This window comes from Puma concolor, chromosome D4, assembly GCF_028749965.1.
Source record: "Puma concolor isolate L17-30 chromosome D4, mPumCon1.1.hap2, whole genome shotgun sequence".
Lineage (NCBI taxonomy): Eukaryota > Metazoa > Chordata > Mammalia > Carnivora > Felidae > Puma > Puma concolor.
In genome coordinates, this window is record NC_141679.1 from 29,783,266 (window position 1) to 29,804,320 (window position 21,055).

Genomic DNA, 21,055 nt, shown 5'->3' on the forward strand with positions numbered 1-21,055 from the left:
TTAACCTCTGCTGTTAACACTGAAGGAAATGCCACCCAGTAAATGGAGGAGAGCTATAAAAATAAAACAACATCTGTATAAATTTTGCTAACACTAGCCTCCTATGACCTGTGTATTCACAAAATGCCCATCGCCAGAGAGTGGAAGGGGTTGTGCATGGCTCCACTCTTTCTGGGTAACCTGATTTCTGAGGGATGTGGTCACGCTTAGCATGCCCCATCCCGGGCATGGCAAATACTAGGTCCTGTGGGCTTTGCTTAGGTGAAAACACTGTGAGAGAGACACACATACACAAACACACAAATATATTGTTCCTGTTTACTTTAGGTGCAGGCCTGATTCCAATGCTTTGGGCCTTCTTAACAAAATGAAAAACACCAGTGACAGCAGTTAATAGAGAAAGAGTGAAGGAAGAAAGAGTAGAGCGAGAAAACGAAATTTCAGGGGTCTGGATTCAATTAATCCCCGGGATATGTAACAACTGCATGTCTTCAAGCCGTCTCTGGAATTACATAGCACAGCTCGTGGCCTCCGTGCACGCAGCACGCTTTTCTCCCTCCCAGGCAGAGGAAGTGATATCCGGGGGCCTGGCCCAAGCAAGTTTGCTCCTCCCTGTCCCTGGTCCCTAAAGCCTGGCCCAGCCCCTGGGCATCCCCCTGCTATCTCTCCAACAGGCTCCTCTGCCCACATCCTTGTCAAACCTGACAGCCTGCTGCATGCGGCCATAAAGCACCAAGTTCACACTCCATAATAACTCTGAACAATGTACTTTGTAAATCTGTCACCTTTAATGCCAGCAAAAAAGGGGAGACAATAAACAGAGCTGCTGGGAAGATCATTAGCATGACGGTTTTCTGCCTGAGGGAAATAAGTAAGCTGCAAGGAGCAGAGGGAATGGGATCCGGGGAGAGCCAGTAGTAATGCTGGACTCATGTGAAATCTGAAGGGTCCGAACACACTCCCAACACGCCCGAGGAATCAAAAGGGATATGCAGGGATGCAGGCATCACCGAAGGTGCAGATGCAGTTGCAGAATACGATCGCCAAATTGAAACAGCTCCTATTAGCTAGCGGGGTGATCAGAGCAGTGGGTGCGCTCAGGGTCCAACAGCCGTCATTTCTGTTTGCCTCACCATAGAGCCACGTGCCTAGCCTCCTCCTCTACCTGCTGGGCCAGGGTGACCCCAGGAGTTGAATGCAACCAATCCTCCCCTCTAGTAACCTCTCTGGTCTCCTAACTTACACATCCGCCCCAAATCCTGCTCATTCAAATGACTGCTACTAGCCCTCCAAGTCGGAATATAAAGACCAACATGGTAACAAGTACTATTTTCAAAAGAGAACAGTACAACACAGCTTTTCTAGGATCCGAAAGAGCCTGCACTGCCTTGAGGGTCCTTGGTTAGAACAACTGCCCCCGAGGGAGGGTAACACACTTGTCCCCACTTGACAGAGGAGCAGAGCGAGGCACTCTGCCTGCGGTCACACAGTTAGCTGATGGGATGAAGTGAATTAGAGCCAATTCAGTATTCTCTCAGCCCCTGATGCCTCTGGTCTCCAGACAGCGCAGGCTGGGATGGTAGGCTGTCGAACAGTTTTCAGTATAGCAGCTTCCCCAAAGCTCTGCTCAACGATGCCCTCTGAAACCCCCAGGGTGTCAGGCCATGAGAGTACCTGACTGATGTCGATGGGTTTATCACGGCTGCCGGTTTGCACCAGGAGTTTGTAGGCAAGGACTCCATCATCGGATCCATTTTTATAATTGTTTGGCATGATTTTCCCAGTTTCCCAGTCACTGTCAAATGCATCCTGAAGTCCTAGAAAAGGCAAACGTGTATAACACATTACACTTCTTAACAAAAACGATCCATGGGATGGGCTGAGGACGCTGAGCAGAACAAGGAAGTACTTGACGTCAACCTCAAAGACTCTCTGTTCTACTTGTTTTCCTACATCAAGTTCAAGTGACACTATTAGACTTTTCATGAGTGAACTTCAGGTTGCTAACAATCCCTGCTTCAAAGGCAGAAGAGGGGAATAGTCATTTCTGGGAATCAAATATACGTGTTTTACCTTTACATAAAAAAAGAAACCCCTGCTTCTCCCCCATGGCTATTTGGAAAGAAAGCGAGAGAGAGAGCTTGGGAGAGCCAGCTGGCTGGGTGAGGACGACGCATGGGCTCATTGGCCACTTCATGCCACGGTCAGGTGCTGAAGCCGTGGGTTCTTCAGTACACTCAGAGAAGGAAAAACGCATTCAAACTCCCAACTTCAAACAGCAACTCAGCTGCTTCTCGAGCCCAGGGTGAGTGAACACGATTCTGTCAATTTGTTCCATCTGTTAGACTTGTGGAGCTAATACAAGCTGTGGGATCGGCTGCCAGGTTGTGTAAAGATCACAGCCAACACCTATTCACTCTCGACTGTTCCTCTTTGCCACCCTTCCTCAGAAGGGGGGGTGTGGAGGAGGGGGAGGGGAGGGATCTCGGGTGCGCCGTGTGCGCAGGGAAATGCCTCACGGGGTAAATTTGGATCAGATTGAGAACAGGAAGCCACAGGCCAATACAAGGGGGCTCTGTGAGAACAGATGACAAACCGCAAGCACAGGGAGGGGAAGGAAAGGGCTTTCTGGGGGTGGGGGATGGGCGAGCCCACCAGCCCACCACACACAGCTGTGCTTGGCCTCTGTAATCAAAACCATCATTACAGACCTGATGGTTTGGCTACAGCTGTAAAGAGATAAGCGTGCTGGAAGAGAAAACAGGGCCCTGGTGACCTGGCCTTAGGGGCTGAGTGATCCCGTGTGCACACACTCTCCCCCCACCACACCCCCCTGACACCCCACCCCCTTCCCACTGCCCTGCTTCCCCCAAATCCCCTCCCAAGTAGAACTCCCCAGCCCCGGCAGCTCAGGAAACCACATCTTTTGAACAAGCTGCGTATGCACGGGTTAGACATGGCCAGTAAGAAGGGAGAAGGGTTCCTTTCATTTCATGACATGCCTCGAGTGACTTCAAAGACACCACCCCCCAAAATACCGGCTCCCTTAGTGCTCAAAATAATTAAGCTCTTGGGGTATGAAGTAGGGTGAGAGGGCGGCACAGGACCCTGTCTCCCTGTCTCTCTCTTTAAACCTTCCTGCTGACATTGCTGTGGGCATTGTTTTTACATGAACAATGTGGGGATGAGGCCCGTGGGCTCGGTGGTGAAAGAAGGCCCAGTGTGGAGGAGCGGTGGGCGGGGGGGGGGGGGGGGAGGGGGGGGGACCACCGGAGCAGCCGTGCTCCCAACTCTCACACAGACTGTTTTTCACAGTGAGGCATGCACACAACAAGCCGTATGGAACAGATGTTATTTTATTACCTAAAGCCTTTTTTTGTTTTTGAAAAAAAATAAACAGGAGAGGAAAAACAACCCCTCCTCTCCCCAGAAAAGAGACCTGGTCTGTTTTCCTCGCCTTAATAGAAACTTCATCACTTCATGGCCTGTGTGGTACTTTAACCCTTTCCCTCTTGATCCTTTAATCCTAGGGAGCCACTCGTGCTCAGTGAGCACTGAGCTGTCTCACATTTTACACTGATCACTGCTCGTGTAATTCTTACAACCACCTCATGAGACAGCCCTGTTAGCATTATGGTTCCACTCAGTTTCCTCATCTGAGGCTTGGAAAGCAACTTGATGAAGGCTACCTAGCAGGCCAGGGCTGGAGCTAAGCTTTGGATCCAGGCAGCAGGATCCAGAGTTCCAGGGTTGGCTTGAACCGTGGCTGCTCTAAATTGCCCTGAACACAGTAACGTGCTCAGGAAGTTATTTGCTGAAGGCAGGAATAAGATCAGCAGAGTTCTCGTGGGCACCGATGATGTCTAGTGGCAAACAGGGTGTTCCAAAAATCTGAGTGTAAGTTTAAGATACTTATGCACTAAGGATCTGGGGACACCCTACAGTGAACCAAAGTAAGAGAGATTGGATTTGGGGAGGTCAACCCTGTCGGCAACTCAGCTCAACTCATCATCCATGCTGCCGGCCTCCCCACGCCATTCACTCTATTTGGGAGTACAAACACCAATGAGAACTAGTCACTGACCTCATAGAAAAGTTAAGTCCGTATACTCAGATTATTTTATTTTCTGACTAATTACTAAAAAGCTTGAGTAACAATGAGTTGGCCTAAGATGCATGTATAACATATGATTCTATACACAAAACGAGGCACACGGATTTTGCCTCCACTGCCATCTTATAGCAAAACGTAAAAGTTTCAGCTAGAACCTGTCTCATTTTAAATTTTATACTAAATTTCATTTTCTAGTGAGAGTTTTGAGCTAATTATCCCAATTGTCAATTTCTCCTTGATATGGAACCTTAAAAAGAAAACATTAATTTAAATTTTATCTGCATAATTCAGTGTGAAATATAAACGAACACCACTTGGACATGATGTACAGTGTGGTTTTTACCTGCAACTTAGCCTTCCTTGCACGTGCATTTAAAGATAACATGTGGTATTACCATTATGTATTTTGTATGAGTTAACTACTCCTCCCAAACTACTGGAATGTCAATAAAGATTAACAGCATGACATGGTTTTTAGTGATAAGTCCACTAAAAACCAACAAGGTTCCCAACACTTAACAATCGCACAGTAAGTTCTGAATGATTCAAGGAGAGCTGATTCCTTGCAGGAAGTGTCCAAAGACCCAATCAACCACTTGACAGGCCTGAAAAGTATCTAGGCAACCCAAGTGTCCCATTATCTGGCCATTCTGTGTCCAGTGCTCTCTGCGGGACCTCCTAAGAGTCACAAGCAGAGTTCTAGAGCTGGCTGGGACCCTGACTTGGGAGCATGAACAGGTCTCACTTGGTTTAGGTGGGTGCTGTTCACTTAGCAATCAGAACATGATTCAATGGCACCTTTAAAAAAGTGTGATTATCAAGTCCAACTGCTTTAGGTCTTTAAATGGATGAAAGCATAGGGATAATTTACAATACGCTATAAAAAGGTTAGCCCTCAGCACTGCCTGCAGACAATACCCCTCTGCCCTCTTCCCAAGCTCCGCCTAACATGCCATATTGAGCTTCCAAAGGAATGGCTGAAGACACTGAAATCAATTCTACAACAAGCCTCCTTTGCTCAGATACTGGCAGTGCACTCTTTTGTCATTCGTGGCAAGCTATTTGCATGTCTTTGGCCAACGGAGGAAAAATGAAAAGCAGGGAATCTCTCAACTGTCTGGTCCTGTTTTGACCCATTATCTGAAAAACACTACCTCCCAAACTACTGTCAAAAATAAGACTTGAACAAATTTGAGTTAATCTCAGAGCATGTTAAAAAATAGTATTAAGATCATGTGGTTCTCTTTGCCTTCCTCAAAAAAAGAGGTCAAATCTGGTATACACGTATGAACAAAACTGTAAGAACAGAAGTCAAGGCCAGAAAAACTGTACTGAAGAATTTTCAATCAAACTCAAGTTGTTTACCATTCCATGCAAACTCACAGGGAAATTGGCTGCTTAATCTTTACATACAAGTGTATTGACTTAAGACCAAAAAAGGCACTCAAATCTGTGTTTAAACAAGCCTAATTAAGTGGGAAATTAAGACAGTCATTTGGATAACTTAAGCCAAAAAATGTTGGGGGCCATAATTATTTGGGTATTTCAGTAAAAGCATTTTTGCTTGAATTGTGTGGATAATTATCTTGATTCCCCACTTCACTTTGCATGTGTCAACACGGAATAAATGAACAGATGTTCTTTGAATCACTGAATACATTCATATTCAGTCAGCAGTTAGGAGCATATTTAAGCCATTTTTTTTCTTCAGCTGACTACCGTTTCCTAGAAATGTTTCTAAGAACAAGGTAAGAAGTAAGAAAGGCATTTTACAGCAGAATTTGACTCATTATTACAGTATGAAGTACTGTGAGATGTGGTTAAGCACTGATAAGTTTATTTCATACGCCAAATCAAAAGACGGTCAAAATATGGAATTTTACATTATATTCACCAATGATGCAAAATCCGCTGGTATAGTAAGCCATAATCTGACAAGAAGTCAGTCTAGAAATTCCATCACTCTGATTTCACTTGGTCATCCAACTGACCACCATCCAAAAAAGAGCACTAGAAGCACCCAGCTCCCTATTTTATAACATACTTTCCCATTTTCTAATGTGCACCCATAAATTCTTACGGAAGTTCCTGAGTCACCCGTGTGAACTGTTTGCATCATTTAATAGGTGAAAGCCAGATTTGGGAGGCTGCCCCAGAAACAGTCTATATAAGAATTTTAAGCAACACTTAGGAGTCAATGAAACACGTCAGTGTTACATTATAATCTAACACTTTAATTAAGCGAACAAAGGGAACTTGTGGACGCTGAACACACCAAGGGCCAAAGGGTGAGTTTACAAAGGGCAAACGCCCTCTAGCAGTACCTTACCTTGAAGCCAGTCTCTGAAGTAGTGCAGCCACATTTTGGGAAGCTGTTTATTTTCTTCCAACATGACATACTTCACGCTGCTGAAACTCTTGTGAAGGTCGTAGAGTAAGTGCTGGATATTTGGGTAGTCTGCTTTCTGGGTGACTATATACATGTTGTAGAAAGAAAAGTATTTGAACTGTGCAGCAATAAAGTCATATTCTCTGGTTTCCCGAGGCACAATGTCTGTAAGGTCCAGCCCATCGCGCACTCGGGTGGTCCCATAAAGGCTGACCCCCAGCAAGCCCAGGAAAAGGAAGATCACCATGACCTGTAACACAGTAAAAGGCACAAGATCAGAGTCAGAGGATGGGATAGACTCTCCCTCAACAAAAGCAAGCTGTTTGGTTTAGACCTCACTTTTATCACCACAATGGCCTGGATGCAGCATGTAGGGGTCATTCTCCCGCAGGGAAAAACAAGTAATCATAGTAAGCACATTTTAAAAATAAGCTCATGAAGAATGAAATGTTTATAATGTAAGAAGTTGAACTAAATTCACAGAAGCACTTGCTGCATAGAGATTCACTGCTGTAGAAGATGAGCTCATTAAAATGGCCTCACATGCTAAATGGATGGACTCTTTAGAAGGCCTGAAAGAAGCGACACCCAAAGAAGCAACCTGATGAATTCCAAAGGAGACTGTTTTGCCATTTCTTGAAGACAAGAATCTTCTGTTTTGGTAGATTACCTTGGCTTTTGGTTTCAAGAGAAAAGGAGCATAGTGTTTCTCGGCAAAAGATGAAAGTGTCCACTTGGTGCAGGGGGGCTCAAGGCAGTGAAGGCTGGAGTCCGAGAACTGGGAAAGCAGATCCCTCGTGGAGCTGGTGCTCTCGGGGCTCTGGCAACTGAGGGTATCCTGGGTCATGGTGACGGGCTGCACGGAGATCTCAGAGCGTGGTTCAGCAGTGGTATAGTACACATGCGTGTGGGGGTCGTACTCTGTGCGAAGCTGTACTGTGGACTGCATGGTGATCTGGGTTTCGTGGGTGAAGCTGTGGCTGCTGTAGGGGGGCGGGGGGCTGTAGCGGGTGTTATCGTGAGTCTCCGTGTAGGCCTGAGGTTCAACCTGAATCACTCTGCTGACGCAGGGGCTGAGAGGGAAAAATATGTTGCAGTGGTATAACTGAAACAGGGAAACAAAGTGCTTTCATTTTTGCCAATGACTGACAAGATCCATTTTACATAGCTCTGATTTAGGAGGAAAATATCGTACTGCTCAACTTCACACGTCACCTGATTTAACCATCTGGACATAGACACTAGTAAGTCAAAGGAAGCCAAATGGATGGCCGAACCTGAATTTGGCTGACAAAATCAAGTTACACGCTGATGAACCCCTTCAAAGCATAATTCCTAAAAACTGCCCCAAAACACCCCCCCCTCAATCCCACAACACCCAAAGGGGTGTATTTTTTCTGGATGGTTGGTTTTCAAACCTTTGTTCTGCCTGAATCCATACAGATATGACACACTCCTGATAATCAGCAAAACTGATCCACAGGAGAAATAATGGCCATGCACATCACAACCCTGGGGCTGTGATTGTGTCTTCTGTTGGCAGGGGCGGGGCAGAGGGGGCAGGGAGAGCCCCAGTCTTTCGATATCCCTAAAAAAGCATCCTCCGTCCATTATCTCCTCTGCCTCCATCACGCTGGTATAAGCCCTGTTGATTACATTTTCTTCCAAGTCCACAGACTAAAGACCTCTCTAAACCCTACCACTTTGTACCCAACAAATAAAAGTCACAGCAGCCAGAAATTGTACCTTGTAAAACAGCAGAAAATATCCAATCTCCTGTCTTCCCGTCGATACAAATCCATGCTGAGAATTGCAGGAAAAATTAGCAGAACCATAGCAAAATTGAATACCACTACTACAGCCGCCTAGAAGCAGGGAAAAAAAAAAAAAAAAGCAGAGGTCACCAATATGCCAGAGGACTGCTCTGAAAATAAAGATGTTTTAAACAACATCTTTCTGGGCGACCTGTGTGGCTCAGTCAGTTAAGCATTCGACCTCGGCTGAGGTCATGATCTCACGGTTTGTGAGTTCGAGCCCCACATTGGGCTCTGTGCTGACAGCTCAGAGCCTGGAGCCTGCTTCGGATTCTGTGTCTCCCTTGCTCTCTGCCCCTCCCCCGCTCATGCTCTGTCTCTCTCTCCCAAAAATAAACAAACATTAAAAAAATTAAAAAAAATTAAACATCATCTTTATAAACACTTCAGTAAGGAAATGAAAGAAAGCTGAAATAGATGTTGGAGTTTCTCATCATTTTGCTTCTCTTCCATCATTAAGAGACCATCTGACTAGAACAGGCCCCATCGTTCTGATCCTTTCCATCTCTTAGAATTTCACGAACCCATGATGTACAAACACAGGAATGAAATGAGTGTCTTGGTAGCAACCTAACCAAACCAAATTTACAAAGGCAGAATACAGAATATACTTGAGATGTTTTAATTTAAAACAAACATTCCCGGGGCGCCTGGGTGGCGCAGTCGGTTAAGCATCCGACTTCAGCCAGGTCACGATCTCGCGGTCCGTGAGTTCGAGCCCCGCGTCGGGCTCTGGGCTGATGGCTCAGAGCCTGGAGCCTGTTTCCGATTCTGTGTCTCCCTCTCTCTCTGCCCCTCGCCCATTCATGCTCTGTCTCTCTCTGTCCCAAAAATAAATAAACGTTGAAAAAAAAAAAATTAAAAAAAAAAAAATAAAAAATAAAACAAACATTCCCCTTTCAGAACATTTCTAAGAGTTTCACGCAACTCTGATTTTATACTTAGAATATTTATATGTAAAGTGGATTGGGTATATCAAAAATGTCACCTTTAAAACATGAAATAAAATTTCAAACACATCCCCTGAGGTTTTTAATAGGCACATTCCAAATAGCCTCTGGAGCAGCCTGTGGGGTATGTGAGCACAGTAACATAAAAGGTCAAGGAGAGTAAGGCAGAAAGAAATTCCTGCGTGTGATTATAGTATGCAGAATAAATAAGTACAGATTCAAAAGTCACTCCATAACCTAGAATAAACATGGGGCTAGATTCTGTAGTGCTTTGGCAAATCTCCTGCTGACCTAGTAAAAATTATACAATTGGGCTGTTAATAGGGGAAAGTCAACAGAGGACAGTTGAAAGGGCTCTCCCCTTCAGAAAAGCATGGAAAGAAGCGGCACAATAAAGAAAAAAAGCAACTGGAATGCTAAGTAACCAAGAAATCATCAGAAAATTTTTTGCAAATTAAAAATTCTTAGGAAGCTTTCTGAAGAACTACTTAGTTCTAAAACGTTCTCCAACTGGGTAAATCTCCAGGTGAGAAAAGAAAACCTGACTGATTATAACTGATACCTAACAGAATTAGAAGAGAACTTTGCAAAAAACTTTTCATAGTAATTGTGAATTTATGCTCAAGGCGAGAGAGCAAGTCTAAGTTCTGGAAAGGGACCTTCAATAATTTATTCCCTGTCAAATCTACAAAACCAAAAAATTATCAAGTCTTCTGCTAAAAATTACATAACTTCTCTCTTCTTAATCTGCTTTGAGATTCCTCATCAACTCAAAACATATGAAACCTGTGGACTTAACCACTCTAATGTATGGAAGGTCAGACTTGTTTTAATAAGCAAATCACTATTTTGCCTGGAGGATTCATCCAAGAGGCAAATACTTTAAAAAGAAAAGGCAAGGTACTGAGCTGGGTACTAAAGACAAAAAGAGAAATAAGACAAAATCCTGGTGCTCTCCAAGGACCGACACAGCCAGACCCTTAAACAAATTATGATTCAGGCTGATATATACAGTAGTAAAAGCTTGCACAGGGTTTCAGAGCAGCTCAGAGGAGGAAAGAACGTGCAGGTGCGGGTGCGTGTGGGGATGGCGGGCAGAGGGTGGTCAAGGCAGGTACTTGGGAGGTGTAGAAGACAAAAATAGGACTCTGGGGGGCAAGGAGGAAGGATGTACCACGTGGAGGAAACTGACAAGCGGTGTCTGAGGGGGACACGTAAAATTCTGTGGAGGAAAAGAGAAAGGAGTAAAAGGGGGAGTAATGAGAGACCAGGGAATTAACACATGATTCATCCGGTCTTCACAGCAACCAGGTCAGCCGTTATTACTGCTGTTGACACTATTACCTAACAGAGAGTCCGAGGTGCAGAGGATGGTCACCTGCCTCAGGTTATGGAGTAAACAGAATTTAAATACAGGCTTGATGTCAAAGCCCTCAGCCTGAGACCTGGGAGTTCTTGTCACCTGGTCACCTCCTGAGGGGATGGATGCAGGCGGGGTTAGGACTCCTGACCAATCTGACCACAGGGGTGCTGGGAAGAACGGATTTGATTCTCAAGGAGATTTTTCAGGAAAATTCAGTCCCAGAGGTGGAATCCCTTCAGCTTTTCTTTCTACGATAGGCATGTTCAGAATTCAGGGGTGGAATGCGGATTGAACACTCTGGGCCTCACTCTGGACAGAAGTTCCTGAGGATGAGGAACGCAAGTGGCCCAGGTGATCTGGGCCGAATGACACCGATGCTTCCACAGTGACTGTGGAACACATCTGGTAACAGCCATATCCACTGGAGGAGTCTGTGGGGGAAATGAAGAACCCCAGAACTCCAAAGTGTAGCATCTCGCCCATGCTTACTGTCAAGTGGCATATTACATACACAGGTAGCACATATTCTGACAAGAAAACGACACAGTTTCAGTGCCCTGTTCAAGTGCACTAAAATAGTAAAAATAAATAAATAAATAAATAAATAAATAAATAAATAAATAAATAACTGCAAGGTCTCTCAGCAAGGGACACGTGTAATCGCTGGAGCAAAGGGGAGTTTAAGAAATTGTAGAAAATCTGAAAAGATGATGGGGATGATTTGCACTGTCAAGCAATTCTAATTCCGGTGCTTAAGGGAAATGTCCCCATCCTCCGTGTTCCACCCTGCCCCCCGCAACCCACCCATGGTGGCCCTGCTGCGACACGGAGACAACTGGGCCCTGCCTAGGGGGGCCCTCATTGAAACCCTCATACTGTCTGGAACAATAAGACATTCTGTTCTGGGAGTTTTCACTGAAGAACAAACACCACTCAGTTACCAGCAAAGCCAGTGCGGGGCACTGGTTACCAAAGCCACTGCTTTCTGGCACAGAGGTGGTATTTGGACAGATGGATGGACATTGACAAGGAAGTCTAAGATGGTTTCTTTGGGGAAAATTTTTCTATTTATTTTTGTAAAGTTAGACAATTGGAAAATTTCCATAGGGAATAATCCTAAATTAACATGGACTTATTATTAGACCGAACCACTGTACAGCTCTTTTGAGGCTTAATCTGTAGTATCCTGAAAATATAAACACAAATGAATACCCAGAGGCACAACTTAATGTTATTCACTAAAAGAAAGAGAAGAAGCTACCTAATGGTCGATTTTGAATGTCAGTGTATTTAAAAGGAAACCAATGTAAATTTCTGATGGCTACTGCAAAACACATTCTGTCTCTTTTCTTTTTACATTATCTTCTTTTTTCTTTCCTTTTCTTTGCTTTTGTTAGTTTTTTGACAGAGCATGAGCCAGTGCTTTGGTGGAGCCAGTCTTTAATAAATGAAGACTCCTGGAAGTCTTCAATTTTCTAAAGTGGTACCCCAGTGGCTCAGAATAGAAATAAAAAACTCACAGTACTCCTCTCTTCTTGGTAAGGTGCTTACCTTGGGAGAATTTAGCGCACTGGATTTTCTAAAAGACGTAAGGACAACTCATGTAGCTTTTCAGCACCACACCATAGGATATCATTAAAGGAGAGTATGTCTTGATGAATCATCAGTGCATACTGAGAGAGGAGAGGAGAAAATGAGAGACACACACAAGAAGAAAAGAAGGAGTGTGAGGCAGAGCGGAAATAAAGAACAGTGAGAAAAAGGCAAGCAGAAAAGGAGAGAGGTTGGAGACAGGGTCCCACTGTCCAAGGAGTATAACAATTTTTCAATACTAGAATCTGCTCTATATGTAATAAGAATGGGAGACAAAATGTGGGGGCGCAGATGCCCATGCAAAAAGGCATTCTAGAACTTTGGTTGCACCCATAATTTAGTGGCAATGTTCACTCATCTTCCACATTACTGAGCACTTACATTTTCATTTTCCTGTGCTTTGGTCATTAAAGGCTTACCTTTATTCATTAATTCACTTACTGCTTCTATTTTTATATATATTTTTGTAATAAACCCTTTTTCTTTTGGGGGTGGTGGTCATAGTGACTGGTATAAAAATCTTTTTTCATGTCTTGTCTTACACTAAATATTAAGTCTAGCATCCCAAATTCAGTAGCATCATTACTTGCTTAGGTCTTTATTAGCCATTAGTGAAGTGAAATTCAAATATGAAGACTACAGAAGAGCGAAGCGTGTTGACAAAGTATAAAGAGAAACATAATTTATCATCTGTCCGTTTCTCTTCCTGGTCACAATCACCTTTTGGTGATTTACAAGAGTAAAGCAACATGAAGACGACGGACGTAATAAGGCTTAAAAAGTGACACCAAAGGTAGTTTCCTTTAAAAACCTGGCCATCTCATAAATTACGTATCACACTGTAAGAGAAAAAGAAAGATAAAATTTGAATTTAATTCACAAAACTGCAATAACGTCTTTGAGACATCAAAACCCAAAACCATCTCGGGCTCAGGAAGGCCACATCTCAAACTGGGCGGTGAGCTTTCACCTGCTGTGCTGATCGATTTCCGGATCCCTGGGGGCTTCAAGCAGCTGAAGGGCGATACCGGCACTGCAGGCCAAGCACAGAATGGACCACTGCTATGGCCCCAGCCCAGGGAGCTCTCCATTCCTACCGTTCACATAAGCTGGCTCTTTGTTCAAAAAATATCTTGGTGCTTTGAAAGGGCCTAGTTTGGAAGGAGAACAATGCAGGAGCCAAACTGCTCTGCATAAGGAAGGGAAAGGAATTCTGAGTCTTTTTGTGCAGCCTGAGAGGGGACGAGGAGACCAAAAGAAGGCAGAGGAGAGGACAGAAGAGACTGTGGGGGAACTAGGAGAGAGCTGGCAAGCAAGGGCCCACCAATGAACCCCCTGCAGGCAGAGGGTGGCCAATACATCTGCACAGTGGAAGCTAATACAGCCGGCCCTTGAACAACTAAAGTTGGAACTACACAGGTCCACTTGGAGGCTATTTTCAATAAATAGACTACAGCACTGTAAAAGTACTTTCTCTTCCTTAGGATTTTAATAACATTTCCTTCCCTAGTTTACTTTACTGTAAGAATACGCTATATAACACACGGAACATAAAATATGTGTTAATTGACTGTTTATGTTATCAGTAAGGCTTCCAGTCAACAGCCGCTATTAGTTAAGTTTGGGGAGAGTCAAAAATTATATGCAGGGGTGCCTGGGTGGCTCAGCAGGTTAAGCATCAGACTCTTGATTTTGACTCAGGTCATGATTGCATGGTTGTGAGATTGAGCCCCATGAAGGGTTCTGCGCTGGACGTGCAGCTTGCTTAAGATTCTCTCCCCCTCTCCTTCTGCCTCTCTCTCTCTCAGAAAAAAAAAAAAAAATGTTATATGTAGATTGGACTGCAGGAGTGGGGGAGGATCTGCACCCATTATAACCCCCATGTGTTCAATTCTAAGTGATCGCCTAGCCTGGTCTATACTGCAAGCTCGTCTTCATAGTCAATGAAGTGTGTTCTGTACAACTGCCTTGTGTTGAGGCTGCTTTAGGGAAATAGACAGAGGGTGGCATGTTGGGGTAAGCACAGAAACCGAGTGGGATTTCAAAGCAGGGATGGCCAGAAGCTGGCCGCACTGTGGATGAGACCAGAGGACTTCTGGATATCTGGAGCAGGGGCTTCCTGGCATCCTATATGGAGCAGCTCTGGTGTCATTTTAGTTTAACTGTAAAGGAAAGAGCCGCTCCCTAAGGCACCAGGTCTTGAGGACACTCAGGCCACAGGCATCTGGGCTACAGGACTAAAAGGAAGGGAAGAACCCTGGGCTGTATTTCAGGGGGACTGTGAGGGTTATGGCTTAAAGAAGCACCCACCCACACGAGCTCCATATGGTACATGCTACAGCAGTACTAGAAGCGTGTTAATGGAGAAAAGTCAATGTGGGGTGCTCACCATAGGTTTCATCACTGGAGACTCACCTGTAGAGAGAACGCCCGCAGAGCGGGAATCGGGATCAATGCGGCCATGAAGAAGGCAGTGACGTTGCTGATGGATGTGAGGGCCACGCTGGCTCCCGTGCGCTTGAGGCACTCCCCAGTCCTGTCCTGAGCACGAGAAACCACAGTGCTGAAAACTGCACAGGACAGGGTGCCCTCAGAGCACAGACCGTGTGAACAATTCACATACATGACAAAGTAAGACAGCAGAGAGTCGATAATGCTGACATTGGGGTGTAAGAAAGAAAGGGCGATCTCTGCCTTACCCCCTAACACTGGCATTGAGAAAGTTCTCAGGATTATCTACATGGTTATGTGTTGTTCACGGCTCTGACATCCAAAGCACAGAGCTGCAAGATAATGATTTAAGTAAAATTTTCAGATTTAAAAGGTGTGGGGGAGGGGCACCTTGGTGGGTCAGTCAGTTAAATGTCTTCACTTGATTTCAGCTCAGGTCATGATCTCAAGGTTAATGAGTTTGAGCCCCACACTGGGCCGTGTGCTGAAGGTGTGGAGCCTGCTTGGGATTCTTTCTCTCTTTCTCTCCCTCTGCCCCTCCCTCGATTGCTCTCTCTCAAAATAAATACACTTGAAAAAAAAAAAAGGTGTGGGGGAGGGTGTGATGGGGACAAAGTGAGACACACACACACACACACACACACACACACACACACACACAAACAGAAAAGCAAATTTGGGCCTTAGAATAAGTGTTCTGAGATTCTTCTAACTTCTTTTACTTATTTAGAGCCAGTACCACGTCACTGACTTGGGACTGAAATATTTATTGGGCCAGATTACAGAAAATTAGAGGACAAAAACTCAAGAACAGAGGGGAGTTTGGCTGTCCCCAAAGCTTTCTTCTTTTTATTTTCTATTACCTCAAAAGGGATTCTTTTATTCTGTCCTGTTTCACTAAATGCATGTGCCAGAAGGAAAACATCATCCACACCAACACCAAGAGCAAGAAATGGCAAAACCTGCGGCAAAAACAAAGGGCAGCAGATTAGATGTGTGAAGCCCAATTCTGACCACTCCCGAGCCCTTGAAAACATTACCAGAGCCCCCCCCCACCAAGCTCCCCAAAGGACAGCTCACACCATTGAATCTAGTTTTCTCTGAGGCTTAAATCCCCCAGATCGAGCTGTTTTAGCGCACAGGAGATCTTGTGCATTTCTATTTCTAAGCTCCGTTATATTTTTTAAAATTAATAAATGAGAAAGAATCTGACTCATGGAAAGCAGCAGATCTCAGAGCATGAGCCCTGGACTGGCATCACTGAGAAGTGATGACTGGAAACTCTGGGGGTGGAGCCGGGCAGTCTGAGTTGTCCAAGCCCTCCAGGTGACTCTAGCAAACACCTAAGTTTGGGAACCACGGCTCTAATAAATGGTCTTAATTTCACTGATAAGTGAAGTGCCTCAACCAAGCAACAAGCCCACTCAGACCCACCCACCCCCCCCCCCACTGCCAAGAGCTCCACTTTGAGGCAGCAGCCCCCTCCCCCGAAGTGTGGCATCTTGGTGGCAAAGGACGGAAGACTCTTTAGGTGACAGGGACACATAGGAGGTCGCAGGGCTAAGCCTGGGGAGGGGTGTTTGTCAATAAATAGTGGATGGATGTCTCCTTTAGTACCTGAGTTGTTGCAGCGTTAAAGGAAATCCCGATCAATGAGCACAGGCCCAATCCTGCAGCCACTGACAGTGCAACCAACAGGACGCCAGCCAGCCCCACGGCACCCTGGGACTTGGAGCAGTCCCAGCGCAGCATGGTTAAACAGGCATAGGCAAGCTGCGAGCAGAACCACAGGGTGGGGGGCAGGTGAAGGAACAAGGGGGGATGGGGGGCGGTGGGGGGAGACACAAAACAAAAGCCAAACATTAGAATGTGTAAGGATTCTAATGTTTTCCCCCACCCATCACCCCAAATCAAAAAGTAGAACTTATTGAATCCAACAACAACAAAAAATTTACATTACAGACATCACATGAAATGATATGAGTCAGAGATGGGCAAACTACAAATGGGAGAAAACGCTTTACACGACCACTTTTGAAACCGTTATGAAGCAGAGCTCTCTCTGTCTTGGATGCACGTGTGTGTTAAGAGCAGTTAAAAAGCAGGAGCGGTCATGGAAAGATAAAAACTAAAAACCAAACCAACCGCCCCATCCCCCAGGAGAACTGAATTGACTGTTACCATCAGTAAGTAGCCACTGGCCACTCGGATGACACTGACATCAGAGAAGGACTTGAGGATGTCGTCCAGGGTCGTTGTGGTAAAGGAAAGCACCTTCTGTGTGGAGTTCGGGGCGACACTTTGATGAACTACCTGTGGTCACAACATAAGGATAAAGTCCGACATGGAATTAAAGCTTCAATGGGCTTTGACAGCACAGATCTTGGGGGACATGCCCCCTCCACTCAACCCTCACTTTTTTCTGATGCATTAAAGAGTTCTACATGATCCAGGTTTGAACTTGGACTAACATGAAATGACCCTGGGCCTGGAACAATGAAGGCCATTGCTAATCAGGTGAGAATCTGGTGCTGCGGTGAGCCAGAATCCTTGAAGCCCACTCCAAGCTTTATTTACTCCACCCATTCACCTCTCTGCCACTGTACAACTGATCTGTGGGTCCCCTCGGCTCCCCACTAATCTAAAATAACTCATTCCTGTGGTGACTCCTCCCCACTTTGTTTGCTGGCCATTTTTAAAAGGTCACATGCAGCTCAGCAGAGGTCACTGCTTGGGAAACAAAGGCCAGCTCCTGTCATATGACCTAACCAAGGGGACTGCAGCTGTGAATAGATTCTATGCCTTGCTAATGTTTTCCAGACACCTTTTCTTGCTAACCAAGTGTTGTTGTTGTTGTTTTAAACACTGTTATGCCTAGTTCTGGAGTTCACAACTGGTTACTCAGAATATTTCAGGCATCCCAATTAGAATTAGCATCACCCAGACATTAAGATTTTCAATGTCTATCTAGGAAAGGAAAAAAAGTTTCCATCCCACCAAGTACCCAAAATGACAATTTGCTTTGAAAATAAATTCTAATGAAAAAAAAATCTTTTAAAACATTGCTACAATGAAGTATTTAGTAACTAAGGGGTTTGTACCCAGATTCAAAGGTAGGCATCGGAATGCTGGCGATTTACCTCCACATACGTCCTCTGCCAAGCCTCCAGGATGGCTGCTGCCTTGTCCTCGTTCCAGTTGATGTGTGACACATACTCATACCCCTTGAAGTGTTCGTACATTTGCTTGGGAGTCATTAACTGAAACATGGTCTGCAGGGCATGGGCACTGTGATGGGTGGTAAAGACACAACATCAGCATTTCCAGGAAGTAGTTCTCACAGCTTAGAATCACAAACAAGCACCCCCAATTCACTTGTGGCCATTCTCTCCTTCTATGTGAGCACATGTTTCCATTAAACAGGACCTGATGGTTATTTTATTTAATAGATTGATGTACCATATTAAAGGTGTAACCTTACAAACCTTTTACAGATATACCCCGAAATTAAATTAATAGGCAATTTCCTTTCTCAGTTTCTATTCAGTGAAACAGGAAGGGTCGGGGAGTAGATAGCTTGACCAGATATGCTGGGCTCAGCGCTGCGTGCTTGCCTGTGCAGAAATCCCAGACGACGGCTCTCCCAAGGGACAGATCTCAGACGGAGAGCCTGACGCTTGCCGCAGCAGAGTCCGCAAGTGCACAGAGGATCATTCTTGTTTAGCTGTCACAGCATTTCACCCCACTGGCTATGACCAATGTTTTCTGCCCACTTTACACTTGTCCTGATCTTCTACCTGACAGGTCTTCTAAAAACCTATAGTCACTAACTAGAGTCTCAATGAAAACAACAAATCTCCTCTTGAAAAATTCCCCACAAGGTGTTCTTTCAAGCTGGTCTGGTCCAGTAATATTTCCTAAGATTCTATTACACCAGGCGGCTAGCTAGGATAACAGTTAGGTATTAATGCAAATACACTTGCAGATGTCAGAAGGGAAGTGGTTTCTGAGGAAAGGACAAAAAATAGACGGCTTGGATTTTTCCTCCATATGTTGGATTACCTGACAAGCTTCCCAGTGCTATTCTTGACTGTGCCACCCACAATCAGTTCCTCCTGCCAGTGCATATACTTTCTGGATAATCCATGACATCCACCGTTCAAAACAAGGGCCACATCAAGAGGCTAAAATAAAAAGACAGCCACATAATTACGGGAATCAGTAGGCAGGTCACATGCCTTGTTAAAATCCAGTGCTTTAAGGGCTTGTTTGTTTCAGAGAGAACATTAATAACAAGGCTAATGAGAGGCGTATGGCAAATCTTACAGCAAAATTTAGCTCTATAAACAAACTTAGCTCCATAGACAAAAAAAGTCGTTAAGAATCAAATCTTAAAAATGAAAATAATAGAACTCCAAATGGGGGAAAGACATCAAGTTTTTCTCTCTCAGGAAAGAATCGAGGACTGTACTCACTTTGGTTGCATTTTTGTTGGGAGCTGTGGCAGGGCAGTCTGGATCAGCCGGGTTGAGGCAGGGCCGGTCCATGTAACCATGACCAACTTGGGCCTTATTCAGCATTTCCTCCCAGCTGTCCACTTGATAGTTTATTTTCTTTAACTCTTCTAGGAATTCCAAAGGGTCAAAGTTTGTCCACTGCAAAGGAGGCTTACCTCTGTGAAAGAAATTAGGAGGCGAGACCATGAAAGGAGGCTTCCAAGCCTCTTTTCCAAGCCTCCAAGACGGCGTATATTGTATATATTGTGTCTGGATTGCATGAGGCTTTCTGGTTGTGCTGCAATTCTGGGACCCTGGCATACAAAATAAATGCTCCTTTCCAGTGTATCTGTATGCAAACCTGAGTCAGGAAAGTAATTCATGAACAAAAATGCCAAGCAGAGAGCTTGTAAATTAATGAAGTGATCAAAGAATCTTTACTGGCTGATATGTCATATTTAATACCTACTACAGAATTAGCCAAAGGGCACTTCCTAGCAAAAGACTGAGATCCAAAATTAGGGGGGGTGGGGGGTGGGTGGGAGAAGGAATCACAATGTCAAATTAGCACTTGCCAGCCTAATAAATGCTTTGTAAATGTCATCAATCAAAATATTTGATCTCCATTACCTTTAATAATCCCATACTTATGAGCTCTCTCTGACAGCCTGGCAGTCGACCCCGAAAGCCCCCCGCTGCCTCTGCCATCACCACCATCAAGGCCACTTCCCCCCACACTCACTTTTGAATTTGTGCTGTTGACAGACCAGAAAGGCTTTTGGCTGCCTGTTATGTGGTTCAAACCACACTGTAGCTGCTTAACCAGGCTGAAGTCATTATTCAGAATCTCCCAACCAGAAAACACAAAACCCCTTATTTCCCATCTAAAACTGTACACTGAAGGTCAGGGTATGGCCACTGCAAATTGCTTTTGCAGATATGTGCAAGCTAGGACAGAAACAATAACCCAAGCACGAACTCTTGCATAATTAACTGAAAATGTCTACACTGATTAACAATTATTCCTTAAATGACGTGGTATGTATAATATCCAACTGCTAAACTGTGAAGCATCCCCTGCTACGGCCTTCAAAGATAGCGGATTTCCCCCTTAAATGCCATTAATGTGATCCAAAGAAAGGTTAGTATTTTACTTCACAGGAAGATCTTGAACTTTAACTCAATATGTTTAATTCTGACATGCACGCACTAATAAATTCTCTGCTTAAAAAATAAACTAAACCTATGGAAGGGCTTGGTCAGCAAAACTGCAAATATCTTATTAAAGAGTTAAAAATCATACATACTCTGAAATAATTTGCATTTTATTTGCATATAAATAGGTTGGTAAAAGTGAATGAAATTTAATGATGCCTTCAGAACTTTTTTTTTTTGAAAAGAGGAAAAACATTCTGCTAAAATCCCCTCTCCCCCAACTATTCACTCAAAACATGCCCATGGAATCTCAATGTTTTTATTTCTTGTTCAAAACTAAAACAGAATAAACAATGATGAAGTAACATCACAGAAACCTTCTAAAGTTCAGAAATCAGACATCAGAAAATGATATCACACACTTACAGTAGGTACGCTGTCCCAGATTGTAACTTTGCCCCTTCCCAGAAGCAATCCAAAGGTGTAATAATTAAACAAGGGTAAAGATATTCTATTATCTGTCAAAGTTAAAAAAAAAAAAAATAGGCCACACATTAGGCTATTGCATAGCATTGAGGAATTTTTGAGAATTGTATGCAAAAAAAGAAAATATACCTGATCCATGTAACCTGTTTCTGTGATAAGTTCTCCAGATTTGTAACACAAATGTTCCAATTTCCACTGCCTATTAAAATAGAAAGGAGAGACAAACATTTGTCACTGTAATAAA

The 21,055-nt window shown here is 44.3% G+C and overlaps 1 protein-coding gene across 5 annotated transcripts in view; it reads right to left on the reverse strand.

Annotated features, from left to right (window-relative positions):
• The window catches only part of PTCH1 (patched 1), a 72,181-nt gene that overhangs the window by 18,107 nt on the left and 33,019 nt on the right, over positions 1-21,055 (reverse strand). For 4 of the 5 annotated variants that reach the window (XM_086685166.1, XM_086685164.1, XM_086685169.1 and 1 more), the window contains 13 exons: positions 20,941-21,010; positions 20,752-20,843; positions 19,150-19,348; positions 18,737-18,858; positions 17,815-17,962; positions 16,856-16,987; positions 16,292-16,447; positions 15,538-15,636; positions 14,639-14,764; positions 8,250-8,368; positions 7,174-7,576; positions 6,444-6,753; positions 1,675-1,817 (listed from right to left, as the gene is read on the reverse strand). In XM_086685166.1, coding sequence (XP_086541292.1) covers positions 1,675-1,817; positions 6,444-6,753; positions 7,174-7,576; positions 8,250-8,368; positions 14,639-14,764; positions 15,538-15,636; positions 16,292-16,447; positions 16,856-16,987; positions 17,815-17,962; positions 18,737-18,858; positions 19,150-19,348; positions 20,752-20,843; positions 20,941-21,010 — 2,119 coding nt within the window. The remainder of the gene's footprint in view (positions 1-1,674; positions 1,818-6,443; positions 6,754-7,173; positions 7,577-8,249; positions 8,369-14,638; positions 14,765-15,537; positions 15,637-16,291; positions 16,448-16,855; positions 16,988-17,814; positions 17,963-18,736; positions 18,859-19,149; positions 19,349-20,751; positions 20,844-20,940; positions 21,011-21,055) is intronic. The other variant, XM_086685165.1, reaches the window with a different exon arrangement.